This window comes from Anticarsia gemmatalis, chromosome 9, assembly GCF_050436995.1.
Source record: "Anticarsia gemmatalis isolate Benzon Research Colony breed Stoneville strain chromosome 9, ilAntGemm2 primary, whole genome shotgun sequence".
Taxonomy (NCBI): domain Eukaryota; kingdom Metazoa; phylum Arthropoda; class Insecta; order Lepidoptera; family Erebidae; genus Anticarsia; species Anticarsia gemmatalis.
In genome coordinates this window covers 2,004,716-2,026,182 of record NC_134753.1, presented here as the reverse complement: position 1 = coordinate 2,026,182, position 21,467 = coordinate 2,004,716, and the positions used below count along the sequence as shown (strand labels likewise).

At 35.5% G+C, this 21,467-nt stretch overlaps 1 protein-coding gene across 1 annotated transcript; it reads left to right on the top strand.

The window, feature by feature from the left end:
* The first annotated feature begins 897 nt into the window (after positions 1-897).
* LOC142975493 (integrin alpha-PS3-like) lies at positions 898-19,508 on the top strand. Its single transcript, XM_076118348.1, has 21 exons — positions 898-1,135; positions 5,921-6,096; positions 6,931-7,135; positions 7,882-7,987; positions 9,193-9,357; positions 9,931-10,041; positions 10,405-10,493; positions 10,928-11,149; positions 11,601-11,718; positions 12,195-12,368; positions 13,099-13,281; positions 13,630-13,754; positions 14,092-14,158; positions 15,054-15,201; positions 15,645-15,995; positions 16,352-16,436; positions 16,778-16,840; positions 16,969-17,095; positions 17,987-18,074; positions 18,278-18,398; positions 18,933-19,508. The coding sequence occupies exons 2-21, from the start codon at positions 5,930-5,932 to the stop codon at positions 19,059-19,061; spliced, it is 2,844 nt and encodes a 947-aa protein (XP_075974463.1). The 5' UTR covers positions 898-1,135; positions 5,921-5,929; the 3' UTR covers positions 19,062-19,508.
* Positions 19,509-21,467: the final 1,959 nt, after the last annotated feature.

Sequence of the window (21,467 nt, the reverse complement as noted above, 5' to 3'; positions counted from 1 at the left end):
AAATCTATGAGGAAAATAGCTATAATGTATTAGGAATTAATTTAAAATAAACTAATATGTTAATACTGATGTTATAAATTCTTATCAATATAATTATGTCAGTCTGTCTGTATGATTCGCTTTCACGGCTGGACTTTTATAGATATATTCTAGATTTTTTATACTTCGAATAATCATCTTTACATTGCTTTAATTTTTGGTAGAAAGATTACTAAGAAAAACCAACAATTAGGATATTAGTCGAACGGAAAAGATTATAGACTCCAAAACAATTGTCAAAGATGTGAATTCTGTCAAATATAATAAATATTATGATTATTTCTGGAAAGGAAGTAGGTATCGGGTAAAACATGGTAGAGAAAGAAAGGCTTTTTTAATTTGTTTGTTATAAAGGGCAATTTCAAAAGTACTTATCATATTTGTGTTAAAAATTTATTTTCAGAAAGTGATTACTTACTGAAAAGAAATTCAAATTTAACAAAGGGAGGCTTGTACTCTGTGGTGGGTAGAATTGGGTTTAGCATGATGATGTTGAAAATTTGACAAGTCCAGATGTCTATGTATTAATTAGTCAACCGCAAGCAAAGCCGGGCGTTGTTAGTATGTTTATAAATTGTAATCAAATAACAATTTGTTATTGTTGTCTAACAATGGTATATATGTTTATAATAATAGTTGAATACAATGATAATTCAGGTCACTGTAGGCATTCGTAGACCCTTCTAGTTTTAGCCGTCTGTCTGTTCCGTAAACAGTATTGTTTAGTCTGCCAGTTGACACATGTTTGGTGGTCTTATCAGATAAAGGGTCAGAAAATCAAGACCTTAATAAAAAGTAATTCAAAATCAGGACAGTTCAATCCAGAATTTAACTAAAAGTAATTAACTGAAATTATTTTGGTAGTAATAATTGAAAGTACAATTTAAATTGTTGTTCAAAGATTGCGATAATAGATGTGTTTTACGAAGATTTTTCTAACAAAATGTTATTGGGAAAGTCTCTTATGAATTGATACTTTCGGCGTGAGGAGGCAAAATCGTCTACTGCTCGTGTTTTAAAGGCAATCAACAAGGAAAACCGCATCTATGGGACATTTATGACGTCACACGCCTGAAGAATAATATAGGCAATAATCGTGAGTACCTATTCTTTAATCATTCAAAACTTCAGCCTACTGAATTGCTGCTTATTTTTTTTCTGGGCGACTAAAAATGTTTATTTCGTTGAAATGTAATAGATGGATTTTTCTGTCCTTTCTCGGGTCTCAAGATATGGTGTGCAAAATTTCATCCAAGTCTATTCGTTGCCATAATAAGAGACAGACAGACAGAATTACTTTCACCATTATTTTATTTCCCAATTAAATATTTCCCCCGACGCGACACCAGTAACGCAATTATCTACCACTATCGACAACCGGCTAGCTATCGAGTAATTTTGTATGAAAATCTGATCAGCGCTCTAAGTCTAAGCCGTAAGAATGATTCTAGATACTCGACAGTACCGACTGTACAGAATTGTGCTTCAGTATCACAATAAAATTGCAGTACACTTCAATAACTTTCATAAAAACTGCCATGAAACTGTACCACACTCAGCCCTCTCAAAAAGTAAACAAAAACAATCCCGCGATATTACGGCTAACACAATAACAACAAATAACATTCATATAACATTTAAATCCCGGGAATCTCTCCGCTCTAGTTCGAAAATCCCTAAAATTGCGGGACTTGCCAGACACCGCCGAAATGCATTTGCCGTGCTAACAACGGATGTTACACACGGACGAAAAGAACAAAGAACAACATTTTTTTAAGACATTTCCCTCTAAGAATTGTTCTTGTGTCGCGGGGACTTTTACAAACATACAAATAACTTCGTTCGATAGGGGTAGGCAGAGACCATAGAACGCCACTTGGTACGATCATTCCAAACTGTTTTTGCTTCATTCACATCCATACATCTTGTCATACAAGACTGAGAAACTATTAATAGAAAAACTTATAAACTATTTTCTAGCATTTCACATACACTGTTGGCCGCGTCACCGAAGCAGTTACATTATTCATCATCAATTTAATATTATTAATAATATTTATATTAACTTCCTATGCATTAATATTTAATAATACAAATAATTTATTAGGTACGCGTAATTAGGTTTTACTATATGTTTATAAACAAGTTCTTAGCTACTTTGGTAATTAATCTCCTCTTTTCTATTATGAAGGACAGTAAATCATAATAATATGATTTCGTGATACTGTTTATATTTGGCGTAATAAATGTCTTCCCTATTCCCATGGAAGAAGAAAAAGGCATTATCGGTAAAACTAACTATAGATAATCAAGCTAGTGCCGATTTGATCCGCGTCTTGAAAATATGTTAAATAAATTATGTACTCATTCCAATTTCATCCAGTACAATATCATTGTGGGTTCAAAATTATGGGAATCGGTCTTCTAACTAATGCCCGGTCTTTGAGTACATTTAACGGTAGTTTATCTATTCAATGGCGTTTTCTTTATATGAGTTTTTACGCTATTGAATAGATAAACTATCGTTAAATGTACTCAGAAACCGGGGGTTAATCAACAAGTTTATTTTTATGGAACCCCCTTGATGTAAGAACAATATAAAGTTCTATTGTCAAAGTTATGCGGAGGAAGTGCGATTATATTGCGGTTTTGCCTTGACACGGAAAAAAATAAAAATACAATTTTTAACAATTATTTGCCAACAAGTTGGCCAACATGAATGAAATTCTAATAGTCCGTATCTCACATACATAATCGCTTTTGGATTTCAGCGATTTTCAGGTTGTTAGCCGTTAGTGGAAATTTTTGCCTTTACAGCTTTATACTGAAACTGAAAACGCTCTTTGATGTCTCATGAATTATTTTATGCTTTCATATAGCCTTGCTTTATTTTATTTAGACCGATTCATACAAAGACCGTACATTTAGGTTTAGGTCGCCACGCCACTACCATTGCCTCGGGACGTCGTGGGTTCGATTCCAACAGGGACAATTATGTGTACGATCCACAAAATAATTGGTCCAGGGCTGGTAGTACTTTGTGTTCGTTGTTTGTATGCTTGTAAAAGTCCCCGCGATATTATTAGAATTGTCTTTTTTAAGAAGAAGAAGAAAGAAAAAACATGCAACTTATAATTTTGCTTATTTTCATCAAAATCGTTCCAGTGGTTTAACCGTGATAGAGTTATATACAGATATTTTTCCATTGATAAAATGCTCACGTTTTAAGAGAGACTCCCATATTTTATTAAATATATGCATTTTTAACTCATATGTTTTACAAAAAAAGTACAGATGCATTAAGTCTCACTCCTGTTTCATGAAGTCGGATAAAAAATGCAATTCCGTCATACATCTAACAAAGAATTGCAGATGCGAGTAAATTCCCTTCGAAATATAAAGGAATTTATCCTTATGATAATATAGTATTGTAATTTAAAGTGTTTATTATTATTACATGCTACTCATATATTATTACGTATTTTGTCAATTAGCATCTAAAAATAGCAATAAAATAAGCATCCTTACCTCTAAAATGATCACATTTGTGTAATAATATTAATTAACACAAGCAAAAACCAGTTTTAAAAATTTAAATCCACCATTTTGAAACAAAATCATTAGCTTTGTTATAACTCATTCTAATTTTAAAATATGACAGCTTCCTTTTACACAAACTTTTTTTTTAATAAATAATGGTCACTGTTATTTTATTTCATCGAATTTGTTTTTTTTTTCGTTCCATTTTTGAAAGTGTGTTTAATTCGGTTGGATGTTACGAACTGTTACGAGTTGCACAATTTTGTTATTGGGGGACCAAACGTGTTTGGTTATTCTGCAATTTTTTGACACAAAACGTTTCTTACGTTGTATTTTTCGTGATCTTCCATCACGGTATCAAAATTATATTGCAACTTCCTCTTCTTAAGTAAACAACCGATAAACACCAAACCGATTTGGATGAAATATTTGTACACAGTATCCGGGAAATACGATGGTTTTTATCCGGAAAATCCAAGGAAGGTAACAGTACTAATTAATTTTTCCGGTAATTAACCATATAACTATTATCCACGTGCATGTTATAAGCAAAATTTAAGGGCATAACGAGACCGTGCATTTCCTGCAATAGTTTGTTTGTAAAAATATTCAATGCATGATTGAATATTCTTACAAATACTGTCACAGTAACGACAAAAATGGTAGAGAATAACCCTAATGTCCCCTCAGTTGACATACAATAATGCACATAGATGTATGATATACGTATCCTATTATGGCGCAATGTTCAAACAAAGCTCAAATATGAGCCGTAGCACAGTGTAGGTTCGATTCTGAGCCTAAAAAAACATAGATCATGAGCATATTCAGCCGCTTCATGTAAAATATTGGTACTCAATTGCATCCGATGAGACTGGAAGCCGACTTCAACATAGTTGCAAAAAAGACTAGGCTGATGATGACATTAAAATTAAGACGTCAGATTAAATTACTGACCGATTTGGGAGGAAAGAGGGGAGGCCTTGCCCAGTAGTGGGACACATAAGGAGCTAATAAAAAAAAGATATAAAATTATGAACATTGAAGAAATTTCAGGGTGTTTCCACGAAATTGAAGTTCGGCATCGAATTCGAACCGTAAATCGACCAATCACAGCACTCGAAATGTGTAGTGAAGTGCGCGATTATTAAATCTGTATTTCATGCACTAAATAACTATGTTTTCCTAGTATATAAAAGCTTTATTTCGCAAAAACCCCCCAGTATGAGATTTGAAGTCGTGAGGTGACATTTATTCGATATTGACTAACTAGTGATTTATGTGTTAAGTGTGACACTTCTCATCTGACAGTCAGATAGACTAGTAATTTGAATTTTAAGTGATTCACACATCAGTTATTTTATCTCTAAGATAAGCTGATCATTAATACTTACATAATCTAATATATAAAATTCTCGCGTCACAGTTTTCGTTGCCATACTCCTCCGAAACGGCTTGACCGATTCTTATGAAATTTTGTGAGCATATTGAGTAGGTCTGAGAATCGGCCAACATCTATTTTTCATACCCCTTAGTGACACTATTTTTTTTTTATTTATATGGCAAAACAACCTAATCGGGTCAGCTAGTATAATGTTAACTAGAAAGGTGATGGTGAATTTACAGCCGTTAAAATATTAATTACATACGCACCAAATTTTTTATCACTTTTATAAATAATTTGGATTTTATTGAATTCTTTAGTTATTAAATAAAGGTAAGATTATCAACACTATCTTTTGTTTGATTTTTGATAAAATATAACTTTATTAGGAACTTATTCTTTTATTTTGAAACTTTATTTATCATTAAACACTGTACAATTCCAAATGGCCATCCATGATAATAGAAAAGCTTAGGATGGAACATGGAACAGAAAATGGCAAAGAAGGCCTTTGACTAGCTGATGTTTGGATGATATCGTGAAATTGTAGGACTGCAATGGATGAGACAATCGCAGGATCGCTAAATAATACGTACTGTACCTCGATTTTCTACCACTATCGACTACCAACAACCGGCTAGCTATCGAAATTTTGACATTTAGAATGTACTGCCAAAAAAGTTTCTACGACGCCCGTCAGAGGCGCTGATCAGATTTTCATACAAAATTTCTCGATGACAGGTCGGTTGTCGGTAGTCGATAGTAGTAAAAAATTGAGCTACTGAGGGGGAGGCCTATTCCCAACAGTGGGTGGAAATAGGCTTAATAGACAGATAGAATGATGAAGTTTTTGGCCCGACTTGGGATTCGTAACCGTGACCTCTGCGCGACAGTTGCATATCCACTTAAAAGTAGAACTTATTATGTTAAGCAATAAAATACCTGTTTTGATTTCAGATTAAATGTATGAAAATGTATAAACTGTCAATACTATGGTATTTGCTGTTCACCATCAAAATCTCGTGTGCAAGTTTCGTGTTTCATGAAAATACGAATATAATGTTCACACCGCAAGATGATTTAAAAGTTTCAAACGATTATTTTGGATATTCTGTTATACTGACTACTGACGGGTAAGTTATACGTAGTATGTATATAATATCACGCTTGCTATATCCGAACGGGTAGGCAGGGGTGTATAAAACACACTCACGTTTTGCCATTATAAATGTTAAGTAATCAGTACTTCCATAATGTATAGGAAAATGAAAGCTTGTAATAAAAATTATTGAAAATTTTTAACCTTTTTTTGTCTTCTTATTCCGCCCTATTTGAACTGGCGAAAATTTCATTAACTCCATTATAACTATTCCATTTAAATTAATATATTATGTGCCAGTGCATTATATTAATTTAGGTCAAACGCTGTCAATTATGATAGTCGATACAATAAAATGAGTCTACCACTAGCTCGGAAACGGAGTAATATGTGTCTGTACTTGAAATAAATAAATAAATAATTAGATTTTAATTTCTGATTTTATCAAATCAAACATAAATTTTGCGTCAAGCTGTAATTGAATGTGTTATCGTAAAAATAATTTGGTATTGTTCATTATTACTGTATTGTCTCGTGTTATTGTTATTTTATCATAGTTAAATTAATTAATAGTAACGATGACTAATTTTATAATTGAGGTTCGGTTAGCAAAATATTGAAAATATAATTTTTGTATTTTTCCTTATTATCTCAAACAAATCAAAGGGGATTCAATCAATTGAAATAGAAAAATGCGTGCCTTAATTCATTTTGGGATATGTCCGTCTGGCTGATGATATAACTAATTCGGTAAACGATAGGTTAAGCAAACTTTGACGCGGTCATTCCATAATGGGTGACCGCATAGTAATATTGACTGTAAAGAATCGCGCTACAGAATTAAGATGTGATTCTTGGTAATTTTCAGGCTTTACGTCGGTGCTCCAAAAAGTGGTGAATCAGATGTAGATATAAGAACAGGAAATGTGTTCATCTGTCCTGTTACAGAATTTGATGAAAGAGAAGTAAAGTGTGAGAAAGCAGAAGATCATTTGTATATAGAATTCCCTGATGTTAGGAATGATGCGTGGTTTGGTGCTTCAATGGCTTTACTTGCCAAAGATAAATTGCTGGTGAGGAATGCTAATTTTTTTTACACATTTATGACCCTTTTTTTAACGTGGCTAATGCATTAAGCATTCACCTGCACCCTGGGTGGAGTGCAGGGTTATGTGGGGCTCTCCCGCCAGAAGGGTAGGCATACCCACTAAACCGCCACGTGTGTCCTCACGGCCGTTGGTGACCACGTGCGGCGGTTTAACTGCCGAAGCATGTACCACAAGCCGCACGCCACACATTTATATTCCCTGGCAAGGTTCTCCTCTTGGAACGAGAGAGGGATAAATTTAACACGTTAATCCGCCACTGCTGGGCTAAGGTCTCTCCTTGGAATAAAGGAGGGTTTAGGCTTTGGGTCCAGCACCCTGCCCTAGTGCGGGTTGCGGGATCACTGATAAATTTTCCAAGTAAAAGTTGGGGATTACTACTTGGGCCGAATTCCACGCGGCAGTTATAATTTATATATCTACTAACGGCCCACCCCGCCTTCCCTCATTTAAAACAATAATTTTACAAAAAACCTTACACTTTTACATATAAACCTTCTTCTTGAATCACCATATCTATATAAACGCATCAAAATCTGTTGCGTAGTTTTAAAAGATTTAAGCATACATACATACAAACATAGGCACATACGCGGAAAACGACTGTGCTTTATACTATGTAATGATACTACCAATGTAATACAGACAGTTGTTTCTGCTTTCGTTGGAGATATAAAATTTGATATTGAAAGTATTTTCGGTTTACTTCTTAGATTACTGCCCCCAGACAAGTAGTTGAAGTTGGAGGAGAGTATCATATTCAAGGATCTGGGTATTTAGCAACCCGTAACAGAAACAGGGAAATGTACCCTTTTAAAGGTATGTACTCAGTTTGACTTTCTTCCATTAGTGCTCAAAGTCGATCAGCTATCAGTAGCATGATTCTCTTCTGCTATGTGTACTGTCGACAACCGGCTAGCTATCGAGAAATATTGTATGAAATCCAGATAAGCGCCCCTAACGATTGCCGTATGAACTAATAATAAAAACTCATTAATGTCCCACTGCTGGGCGTGGGTCTCCTCCCGTAATGAGGGAGGGGTCAGGCCTTGAGTCCACCACGCTGGCCAAGTGCGGGTTGGGGACTTTGCATGCCCTAGATAAATGTATTAAACAAATTTTAGGCATGCAAGGTTTCCTCACGATGTTTTCCTTCTCCGTTGGAGCATGTGATAATTATTTCTAATACACACATAACTTCGAAAAGTCATTGGTGTGTTGCCTTGGGTTCGAACCTGCAGCCACTTGCGTGGGAGGTATCAGCTTATAATGTCCTCCTAGCCGATATACGGCTACGGCGGTCAGTTTCATTGAAACTGGCCATCTGTGCAGGACTTTGTTTATAGTGTCCAAGTGTGTGCACAATACACAGGTACACTCTCTATTCCATCACTCTCATAGTTTGGTGGGACGGATAACCGACACGACCAGTGAGAGGTCAGGCGCAGGACCGACAGCTTTACGTGCTCTCCGAGGCACGGAGGTCCTCGACCTCAACTTCCTAACTCCGGGCAATCTCTAAGAAATTCTTAACAGAAAATCTCAGAAAAGACTTTTTGGCCCGACCCAGAATTCGAACCCGAGACCTCTTGCACCGCAGTCGCATATACTACCGACCGCGCCACAAAATCAGCTTATACCACTAATACTAATAGTTCAGTATATTTTAATTGTCAAATTCGCGATACTCGCTCATACTGACCGTAGATAATCGCGCTATATATAGTAGGTTGAATAAACTGTGACGCAGTCATTCCGGCGATGGATCGTCATTTAGTAGTATTTGAGCTGAGCCTGTCTGTATATAAACATTCACCTTGAAAGTCGGTTCTGGTTGTTAACAACAGGGACGACGACTATTCGCCGAATATTTATCGGAGATCAACAGACTTTTCTTGCCCGTTTGGTAGATTAAAAAAAATATCATACACGTATTTTTTCTTCTAGTACAAAATATTTTTTTTACTGTTCTTCACTAGTTAGTTTTTTACTTTAGTCTAATTTCATCTTAATTTGGATTGCAGATGCAAGCAGATTGCATCCATACATAAAAATTGATGGGAGCAGAAAAGAGTATGGGAATGAATCTGGTGCATTTTACTATGCGCATGGGCAAGCTGGCTTCTCTTTGACTGTGTCTAAAATGAACACTGTGGTGTTTGGGGCCCCAGGAATGCTAGCATGGACAGGTAATACGCCCTTCTAAAGTTTAAAAAAGTTGCTGAAACGTTGTCGGCGCTGTGCGTAAGGCTTGATGCAAATATATTCGGCACGTTCGGCAGCCCGATTCTCTACTACTATCAAGTATCGACAACTGGGTAGCTATAGTAAAATGTTGTATGAAAATTGATTAGCGCCTTTAGCAGACGTCAAAGAAACTATTTTGGCAGTACCTACATTTCAAATATCCAACTCTCCATACTCGATGGTTCCAATTGTAGTGAATCGTGCTACAGTTCGACAAAATTACTGAACTACAAAACCAACTAAACTCACTGCTTTTGGTTTGTGCCGATCGAGTTCATCTACACTTATTCGGTTTTTAAGAATATGAAAATAGCAAGTCTAAAATCGTAACCGATTTATAGACCGGTTTCGATAATCATCAATTTTGATAAAGTTATAAGTTTGATATTTAATTATCTTTATGAGGAACTGAGTGCGTATGCGGTTTTAATATGTTTTTATTTAACCCATGGCTATCCCACAACTGGGCAAGGCTCAAGGGTTCAAGGGTTTTTAATTATATTGTATACTTTTAGGAGGAATGGTGCCATATACTGTTAACAGCAACACGAGTGCAGTTGAGACAGAAATGCAACCAATCACAAACAGCTATAAAACAATGGATTTGGAACCTTACGATTATTTCGGTAAAACATATTGATTAATTTCATATTTTCAGTAATAGAGCTATCGCTATGATTAATGGTTATTTTATGACAATATTAGTCTACTGATACTATGTTAATTTACTTTATTTTATACATAATTGTGATATTTGTGCATCTGTGACATACCAAGGTTCGTGTACAATTTAGGCGCGTGCAGCCATTTTTTTAGTATGTTGCATAATTTTTGACACTCAAGAAGACTTTTTAAAAATACTTTTTTTTCACTCGTATTTTTATGAATGGCGGCTCCATTGCATAATGTTTGCGAGCTGATTTAGTAGTTATTACCTGCGATCGGCAATCGTGGATTTGAAAATGAATAACTTGTTTTCTTGCTTAAAGGATATAGTGTCGAGTCTGGTATTTTTATCAAGAACGGTAGCGTTTTGTATATTGGCGGAGCTCCACGATACGGACTTGGGAAAGGACAGGTACAAAATTTTCATTTAATTTAACCCTCCAACTAATTAATGCCGATGATTTAATCTCAGTAACTCGTTTTTCGAATTGACTTTAAAAAATTGTATAACATCCCATTTCAGCTCTCTTATCCACTGGCAACAGTACCGCCGCTCCCGCGATTAACCGCTAGTGCGTAAAAGGCCTTATAGTATTTTGTAAAACCGCGTAATCGACAGTTTTAGAATTATAGAAGCTAGAAATATAGAATTAAATCAATTAAATGTCTAGTTTTCCTGTAATTGTTTCATGTAATCAAAAGAAAGCTAATCACCTTTTAATTAACTAACATTATAATAATTTAGTAGAAACTGTTTTAGAGAGAATAAGCTGATAAAATTTATCATAAAGTTCACTTGGAGTCCTTACGACCTTTAAAAAAATAATTTATTTTATCATTTTTCAGGTCTTAATATTCAAGCCACCTAAAAACGAATCAGAATCTTTAGATATACAAGCTAAAATCATAGGTCCTCAAGTGGGATCATATTTTGGAGCCACTCTTTGTACCGTGGACATCGATCAGGATGGGCTGGATGATTTACTTGTGGGAGCTCCAACTTATGTCGAAAATTTAGACCGATCGTCACATGACGAAGGAGCTGTATTTATTTTTATGACGAGAGAGGTAATAAAATAAATACGTTTAACCCATTAATGTCACTGGTGGGCAAGGGTCACCTCCCAGTATAGGAGATGCTTGCAAATTGCGGCTTGGGGAATTTGCATGCTTTCAAGAACTGTTCTAAACATCTATAAGGCATGCAAGGTTGCATCACGATGTTTTTCTTTACCGTTCAAAGCAGGAAATTGTGAATGAGTTTGTGTTTAAAAAATATTTACGACTGACGATTAGTGTCGATTCTCTCCAATTAGAACCATCGAGTATCGAGAATTTGACATACGAAATGTGCTGCCAAAATAGTTTCTACTATGCCCGCTAGAGGCGCTGAAACGAATGTCACACAATTATTTTCTATTGCTAGCCAGTAGTCGATAGTGGTAGGTGGTAGAGAATTGCGGTGCATATAAATTAATATCTTGAAATAAAGGCTATCTACATTAATTCACATTTTCAGTCAAATTCCGACTTTATTTTCGAAGAGTCAGGGCACATTTTGGGATCACAAAAGTCTGCTGCAAAGTTTGGATCTTCTATTGCTGATCTTGGTGACATCGATGGTGACGGATTTAGAGGTAAAGTTTAATATAGAGCTTTATAATAATTTGCTGCAGTAAGAGACGAAATAGGCTTCTCAAAATTGATACCCAACATCCAGATTTGTTAAAATATCAAAAACAGAGTAAACTACCCTATTTATGTAGCCATTTGAGGAGTCCCATGAATTCCTGAAATAACGACCAGTGGGTTTATAACTTATCTCAGTTGACAACTAATCTACATATTATTATGTCAAATTGATGGTCACTATTCAATACATTACTTCTTTGACGTAACGTGTAAATTACTACTATCTAAGGAAGAAACAATGATCAGCATAGTGGCTTTCAAATACATAGTTGTCCACTAAGATACGTGATAGATAGGGTAGTATGGTTGAAGTAACTTCGAGCTCCGACAATATGACGTGGCAAGAGATGACAAAGGTCTTTACTTATCAGTAGGATGGTATAGGCCAGCAAAACCTTAACAAATTCTAAATATTTTGCAGATATAGCAATAGGTGCACCATATGAAGACGATGGTATCGGAGCAGTGTACATTTACAAAGGAAACACTAACGGTTTAAACGACAATTACCTGCAACGTATACAGCCTTCTGATGCTCGAGGTTTCGGCTGGTCTATAGCTAAAGGAGTTGATGTAGATAAAAATGATTGTAATGGTGAGATATTATTCGTTGATAATCCTACTACTAATCTTCTTCTTATCGTATGGTTAGTGGTCAACATAGTGTCAAAGTTGTTCAAGCCGCCCGAAAGGTGTTTTGATCGATTTCGGCTACGGCGGCCAGTTTCTGTGGACTTTGTTTATAGCGTCTCATGTTTGCATGGTATTTACTAAAACATCACTAGTGCCTGCTGGTATACTAGTGCATTTGCGAGCATTAGCGCTTGTGCGCGGGTTCCAGCTGATTTGGACGACGTCAGCTACTAGCGCGTGTTCGCACATCCGCTGCAATGCGGTACGTTGCCCTCTAGCGCGACCCGTTTGGTGAGAATCGTTCATTATAGGTATTAGCCGTCGGATTAGCCTCTGTGGCGCGGTAGAGTATGCGATTGTCACGCAAGAGATCTTGGGTATCAAACCCGAGATCCGACTCCGAATTAAAAAGACGAGGTCATAGAACTTCGTGCCTCAGGAAGCACTCAACCGCACGTGGCTCCGTGGCTCTCCCTGGTCGTGCCAGTTTAGATGTTTCACCGGACTATGAAACTAAAGGAATTGAGAGAGTACCTGTGAATTGTGTACAAACGTGGCCAATTTAAACAAAGTCCTGCACCTATGACCAGTTTGAATTAAGTTGACTGTCACTTAGACTGCAACTCTTATCGACTAGGAGGGCATTATTATAGTAAAATTTATTGTTTGATCGTATTTCTGATTGATTCTAGATCTAGCTGTTGGCGCGTACGTCACAGGGACATCATACGTTTACCGTTGTGTTCCAACGATGTCGGTACACGCTACAATAGGAGTTGCTAGCACAGTGAATCTGCAACGTAACGCTACTACTTTCACTGCATTTTTCAACGTTTCTTCACCGCCTATTAAGTTTAAAACTGATGTTAAGATAGGTAAGTATTGTATTTATTTCTTAAAAGAAGAATCAGTCGTTCAGCCGAAACAAATAGGTGTGTCAAGTCTTACGTATTTTTGGACATCAACATTTTACATTATTAACATATGTAATATGTCCAATGTGATCATGCACAGCCTCGGTGTATTCTATGTTTTGGCGCGAATTTCCAGTCCCCTCGGCCAATCATTGCGTCCAGTCATCCATCCAGAAACGCGACCAGGTCATCCCACCATCTCCGTTTTTTGCTTTCCATGTCGCCGCCGACCATCTTGAAGTATTGAATTGCGCTTAAAAGTTGTAAAAGCCTAAAATGATTTTCCTACATATTTGTTTTGAATTTCAGAACTCACGGGACGGATAATAGTAGATTCAAAATACAATCGAGCCGTTATAACAAAAGACGCGGTTTTCAATATAATTGCTGTACCTGGCAAAGAAGAGTTTACTGAAAAGACCATTAATGTGACTGTAAGTATTTTATTTAACCTAGAAGCTTATAAGACGTGTGCTTCTAAAATTTTAATGTAGAAAGGGTTTGGCTTTGAGTCTCATTGTAGATTGGAGACTGTATTTTTCTAGATCTACTGGCTTACTTTTGTCAGAATCTAATATCAAATCGAACTTTTACAAACTTAAAATAATTGTGTATGTTACAGAAAAGCCATTGATAATTCAGGTTTGCTGCTTAAACCGATTGCATTGGAGAAACACTTGTTTCTTGAGCATGCCATCACTTACTTAATATAATTTGATGAAAAAAAAAATGGAAAAAATATAATAATTCTTTCTTCTTCTCTTTTGACAGTTTACGCATGATTTCTTGAAGCCAATGATTATATCGTTTGAATTGGAGCCTTTCGAACTTATGACAGGTGAGTATTTTCAATTCTCATATTCGAGTAATAATAATGTAGACCCGAGACCTCTTGGGCGGTAGTCACAAACACTACTGAGCGCGCCACAGTCTTTCAGTTTCAATTTTACTGGCTGCCGTAGCCGAATATCGGCCAGGGGGGCTATCACTCATCTCAGTTGACAACTAGTGCACGTCAAATTGATTGGCATTATTCAGTACATTGCTGCTTCGACATCACATGTTACACACTATTTCCTAAGGGAGAAAGCAATGTACAGCATAGTGACCTTCAAATTGTTGTCAACTTTAATACGTGATAGCCCCTCAGGAGGACATTATTATGACGAGTGGTCGCCTAGTAGTCGAAATTCGACTATAATTAATTTAAATTATAAGTTATTTAATATCAAAATCTATGACAATCAGTAAGACCTCAGGAAACATATGACTGTACTCTATGTCTATGTCAGTGCTTTATATACATATGTATATATCGACAATTAATGTCAAATGCGTGGTAGTGTAGTGTGTGTAATGTTTTATTGATTGAATGTACTTTATAAGCATTGTTAATAAATAATATCCTACCTATCCTATTACATATACTGTAAATGTGCCAAATTTCATACTTCTGCGTCCGCACGTTTTTCATAAAAAGGGCCCAAAGTTTTTGCTTCACTTATAAATATATTGATAAGTCCAGAAAATAATTTCAAGCGCAACCTATCGTAATATTATTAAAAGTTTTTAAACTCTCGCGTTGCATGTTTAATGTAAGGCTGAGTCAGCCTGCGACCACGGCGAGTGGCCGAAACGTTAGGCATTTTAAGGTAAAATGCGTGTTCGCGTTAATTCCTGTATTCTATTATACATTATTAAAAGTGATCTGATACAAAATACTCTCGTTCTAGAAAATGCCACGACATTTTTGCCCGGAGCTGCAAGATTGTCGGAAGATTCCACATTGAAGGCTTCGGCTACAGTACACGTTGTTAAAGATTGTGGCGATGATCTTATTTGCAGTCCTTGGTTACATATAACATTGAATCCTATGGATAAGTAAGTATAAGTTTTATTCTAGCTTAGTTCCCGGATAAGTATCGGAAAACATGTAATAAATAAAGAAACTTTAAATGAAAACACTGTAATGTAGTATTCTACGCATTTCAAGTTCAGGCTAAATAAAAATTTAAGGACTGCTTTGAGAAATTTAAATAGCAAAGTTAACTACCCGTCAAGTCATTTACTCTTTAAGAAATTTGGAAACTAATTTTGTTTAAGAAAATACGACATAGTAACGTCACTATGTGTATTACGTTGGCAAAAAAAAATACGAATATTTGTTCTGTGCCTGTTTGTAAACGTATGTATGTAAGTGTGTATTTAGAAGTATATAAGTATGTTTATCAGTTATCTGCTTACCATAGTACAAGCTCGGTTTAGTTTGGAATCAGATGTAAGTTGTCCAATGATATTAATTTGTCTAAAACATTTGTTTTCAGTCCATACACTCCGGGCACAAACCAATCATTAGGAATAAGACTGTCAGTCAAGAACACAGCGGAACCAGCTTACGGTCTTAAAATCAAAATATCTTTACCACTACCTCCAAAAAGGGTCCCGAGTACCTGTTCCCATGAAGACCTGATAATGATCTGTAGTTTCCCACAACCTTTTAAAAAGGAGGAAATGTTATGGGAAATACAACTGGAATATGGTTTGAAAGTAACCAGAGACATTGATTTGCTTGTCATGACTGAAGTGTTAGATGAAAATTATAGTAATGTGACCAGCGAATATGTTAAAACAATGAAACTGCAAGTGTCGCCTGAAGCGAGTTTTAAAGTCAGAGGGTAAGCTGATTAATAGTTCTAACCGCCTAATTCCAAAATGTGAAGCCGTTGTCCGTTGTTTGCATGTTTTTAAAGTCCCCGCGAGACAAGATCAATTCTAAGTAAGGGAGTTGTCTTTTTTAATACATACTTAAAAATAAATAAATAAAGAATTTTTTTTAATAAATACATTTTAAAATACTATAGTCATGGTAACAAACTACCATTTATGTATGCTTGAGGTCTTAGAATCCTTTTGGTTGCCGATAATATAATAGGCGTCAGACCTAAGCGTCACGATCGACAGCTGTTGTCATCAAGACAATAAGAAAATATTGTTATATAATACTTACATTCCAATTAATATTGTTTTTTAGAAAGTCTGCGCCCAATGATTCTATTTCTATCTCAAGGGATGCGCTCGCGGCCGGTAGTAAAATAGCATTTACACATTATTTTGAGGTAAGTTTTATTATGAATCTTGATTGTAAACATAATGTAGCTTATATATAAAATTGTTCATAAAGTTATTATTGTAAAATACATAACACAAAATCCTATGCTGCAATCATCATCATGATCATCATCATCATCATCATCATCATCATCATCATCATCATCATCATCATCATCATCATCATCATCACCATCGCCATCACCACGTCCACTGCTTTACCTAAGCATATTCCTGACAATGTGTCATGCATCGTCTTTCCTTATAGCGTGTATTTGGAAACTTTCAAGATATTGCCTTGGTTTATTTTGAGTTGATTTACTATAATGTTTAATTATTTCAATTTCAGATCACGAATTTAGGGCCATCAGATTTCCACACACTCACTGCAATTATAAAAATTCCTGATAAGGTAAACATTAATAAATTTGCTTAAGGTCGATTTCACAGTTTGCACGGGAGATCTGAACCTCCTTAATTAAATACGTTATGATAAATTAAGTTTTATGGTGTACATTAAAGCCCTATTTTATTTTGCAGACTAATCTAACAGCCCCTATAGAAGGCTGTTTGGAAACCAATTCTGACTTCGAATGTATTTGGACTATCAAAGCTAAGGCTTCCGTTCTTGTGTCACTTTCATTGAAGTTGAATATCAGTCTCCATGGTTTGTTTTTTTTTTCATAGACAACTCCTGTGCTTAGAATTTCTCTTGTGTCGCAGGGACTTTTACAAACATACAAACAACGTGATAGCCGAGTGGTATACGTTGACACCTCCTACTCAAGTGGTCGTAGGTTCGAACCCGAGGCAACACACCAATGACTTTTCGAAGTTATGTGTGTATTAGGAATAATTATCACGTGCTCCAACGGTGAAGGAAAACATCGTGAGGAAACCTTGCATGCCTAAAATTTGTTTAATACATTTATTGAGGACATGCAAAGTCCTCAACCCGCACTTGGCCAGCGTGGTGGGCTCAAGGCCTAATCCCTCCCTCATTACGGGAGGAGACCCTTGCCCAGCAGTGGGACAGTAATGGGTTAAATTTATATTTATTTATTTTTCACAAACAACGGACACAAAGCGCAACCAGACTCGAAACAATTGTTTGTGGATCGCACAAATAATTGCTCCGTTTGAGAATCGAACCCACGACCTCCCGACGCGTATCGGCGTGGCGAACTAAACCACTGCGATTGCTTATGTCAGGCACACATACTATGTACTGTGCACACGCCCAACGACAATGAAACTATAAGCAGAAAGTTTGTTTATAGTGTTGAACACAATGTCCTGCACCGTTGGCCGATTCCAATGAAATTAGCCGCCGTAGACAGATATCGGCTAAGTGACATTATTAATTAGCGTTTTAAGACACTGTACATTTGCTTTTCGCGGTCCGCTTCATTCTAGTCTACTCAGCAGCTCTACGAATGATACTATCTGCAAATTATGTCATAAATACATAATTTGCTGATAATTAATCAAGTTCGATTCGTCCAATTTGTGCGAGGTTTTCAAAATAACAGTTTTATGTATTAATTGTTATTTTCAGAATATTTTCTAAAGGATATCATGGCGTATAATGCAACATCATCTATTTATATACTACAGAGTAAGAAGGGATACACATCACAATTTAGGTAAGATTTGTGAAGTGTTTGCTTATTGTAAAGTCTGTAACGCTTTCACGGTTAAACTGCTGAACCTATTATAAAGAAATTTTGCAAAGAGACAGTTGAATATATACATCATACATACATTTAAAAAAATCCTTAAGAAGATAAGTGCTTTTGTTGGTTAAAATTGTCTTATTAAAAAATATACATTTATTTGGTTTTTACAGAACCTTCAGAGTTGGCACAATATTGATTCTACAACCACTAAACCTTGTTTGGTGTATCATCGGAGCATGTATACTCATAGGAATATTTGTCCTAGTGATCATTGCAGTTATGTTATACAAAGTAAGTACCTCATAAGAGATAATAATTACTACCTATTTACCAAAGGCAATACTTTTAGACCGAGGGTATCGTGTTATTACCTACGCAACTAGGCAATGAAGGTCTGATAGGCAGTCACAGTGGCGTAACTACAGTGTGGCAAGTGGGCCTCGAACGGTATCGTTACGCCACTGGGCAGTCGCTTAGTGCAAAATGCTCGTATTCTGCTGCATCCGGTGAGACTGGAAACCGACTCCAGCATGGTTGGAAGAAAGGCTACATGTGGATAATGATCATGTTTAGCTACGAGTATATCCTCGACCGCCTCTGACTGCTTTTTTGTTTGGGACAAACTCAAAAAAGAGGAAAACATTCTCATGCAGTTATATCAATAAATAATATCAATAGAAATAGAAAATTCCATTATATCTGTTTTCTCTTTTTGATTAAGTATTAGTTCTTAAAGACATCACAAAAAATACACATCTATCAGTCTTTAATTCAGACTGTGACATATGATGCAAATTATTTATTTAGATATAAATTTTATTACAGAGCGGTTTCTTTGCGAGAACAAAACACAACCGACTTAAAATGAGCAAGAGGAACAGAAAATTATCAGCGCCATTAAAAATAGTACCTTCAGCACCTCTTGAAGAAGATAGTGAAAATGAAATACTCTAAATAATAATGTACCTAAAACACATAATCGGGAAATAAAATAAACAAACAAATGTTGATGAAGAAGGACGACGACTATTTTTAATATTTTTGTCCGTCTGGTAGATGGTAAAAAATTAAAATCATACATGTATCTACTATTCTAATATATTTCGAGGAAATAGTAGTTTTAATCCCTTTATAAGAAGTACCCACCGTGTTTGTATGTATACGATGAACTCAAAAACTACTGGATACATTTGCGCTAGTATTATCTAAAAAGGAAGGTTCGGCAAAACTTAATATGAATGTAGTTAAACCCGTTCAGCTAAATCGAACCAGTGAGTCGAGTCGGTTTTGTTGTTCGATAAATATTGCCGAACTTATATATATTAGGTCGGGGAAAAAGTCTTTTCGCATATATTAACTTGTAATAAAATCTTTTCTCTACACAAAAAAGCTCGATATTTGGGTACCTCACGAGCTCACTGAAAGAAACCTAATGAACCGTGTTCTCATTTGTGATTCTTGAAGCCAAAGAGATGTTATTACAGGTTCATACATACTATAATGCGAAAAGACTTTTTCCCCGACCTAATATGTTTATAGCAAGCCCAAAGATTTTGCGTTAATATTACTAAAAGTTGTGGAAAGTGGCAGACCATAGTCTTCTTAGTATTAGATTCTATAGTTTAGTAATTAATACAATAAAATTTGTTCAAATTAAACATTATTTCGATAAGATTTAGTTTATCTACTTTTTGTAAGCTTAAAGAAAAAGTAATGTTCCTAGTATATACCAAAAATAAATATGAGTTAGTGTAGCATTTAGAATATGACAATGTGATTTTGCAATAAAGGTTAGTGCTATACATGATAATATCTTGTGAGAGCGGCTGTCGCGCCAGAGGTCTCGGGTTCGAATTCCGGGTCGGGCCAAAAAGTATTTTCTGAGTTTTAACCATTTCTCAGAAATAGCCCGGAGTTACGAAGTCGAGTCGGGCTTAGCCATCCCACCGGGATAGAAGAGGAGAATAGAGAGTGTATTTGCATATCTTAAGATATATCTACATCGTTGATAACCTCGTGTAAACTCGCGTGCAATGGTTTTCTTTACATACGTTTATCAAACTGGGTACACACGAGATTACAGCTATAAATTAGCTTAGTATTTTGCATAATTTGAAACCAAAATTCTCCTTAAGAAAAATTGGAATACATTTTTAATTTCCAATTGTGTAATTTTTACGTGATGAAGGTTTCGTAATCTTATTTTTTTACAATAGATAGGTATAGGTATTTAATGATAAATTTAACTTTTATAATATTGAGCTTATTTATCTTATAGCTAAGTACTACAAAAATAAATATATTTTCGAACCATAATTGTTTTCTTTGACACCTTGTATTTTTAAATGCTTCATTATATCATCATTTTCCTCTATCTTTTTCAATGCAGATAACTTCCGAACTACCTAACAAAACTAAGGGTTTACTTTATATATATATAAAATATAGGTTAACGTCTATACATTTTTTACACATTCTTAACTGCCTCGGTGGCGCAGTGGTTTAGGTCGTCACGCCGGTACCATTGCGCCGGGAGGTCATGAATTCGATTCCCAAACGGAGCAATTATTTATGCAATCCACAAATAATTGCTTCGGGTCTGGTTGTACTTTGTGTCTGTTGTTTGTAAGTTTGTAAAATTCCCCGCGACACAAGAGTAATTCTTAGTATGTGAGTTGTCTTTCACAAAAAAAAACCTTAAAATCCTCATCGCATTTAAGATCCGTTAGCAATTTTGTACTTTGTGTACAAACTTAAACACTGTAAAAATTTAAACACTAAGAAACTCATCTGTTTTGTATAGCAATTAATCTTTCAGAAACCCATCGCTTGTTTACAATACGAATTTATTTTTGAACAAGATATTTTAATGAACCTCGAACTTATAACAAATCAATGTTTATTTATTTATGGCAAACAATAATCTAGCAACCAACAATTACAATTAAAATTTATTATTTGCGAGAGTTTCCTCAACACTATTTTTAATGCTGCTTCTATTGATGTGATATAATCTTGAGCCTTCTTTGGTAAATATACTATTTAACACAAAAAATCATAATAATATGAGGGTGCTGGCCTTTACGTAGGCCAAAGGATAAACATTGCGATCCAACGTGGCAATGCTGCCAGCATTCTGAGAACACTACCGGTCGACGATGATGAGGAGAAATACTATGACGCGTGACGTGACTTTTTTGTATTAAGTTTAAAAAAGAAATAAGTTGAATACGATGTTTGACCACCAGTCCCTCTTTATGAAATGTCAACATTGCCATCAACGCATTTTAGTAATGAAATACGACATAGTGACGTCACAGTGTTTTATTTTGGTTAAAATCAAATGAGTGCCTAATATAA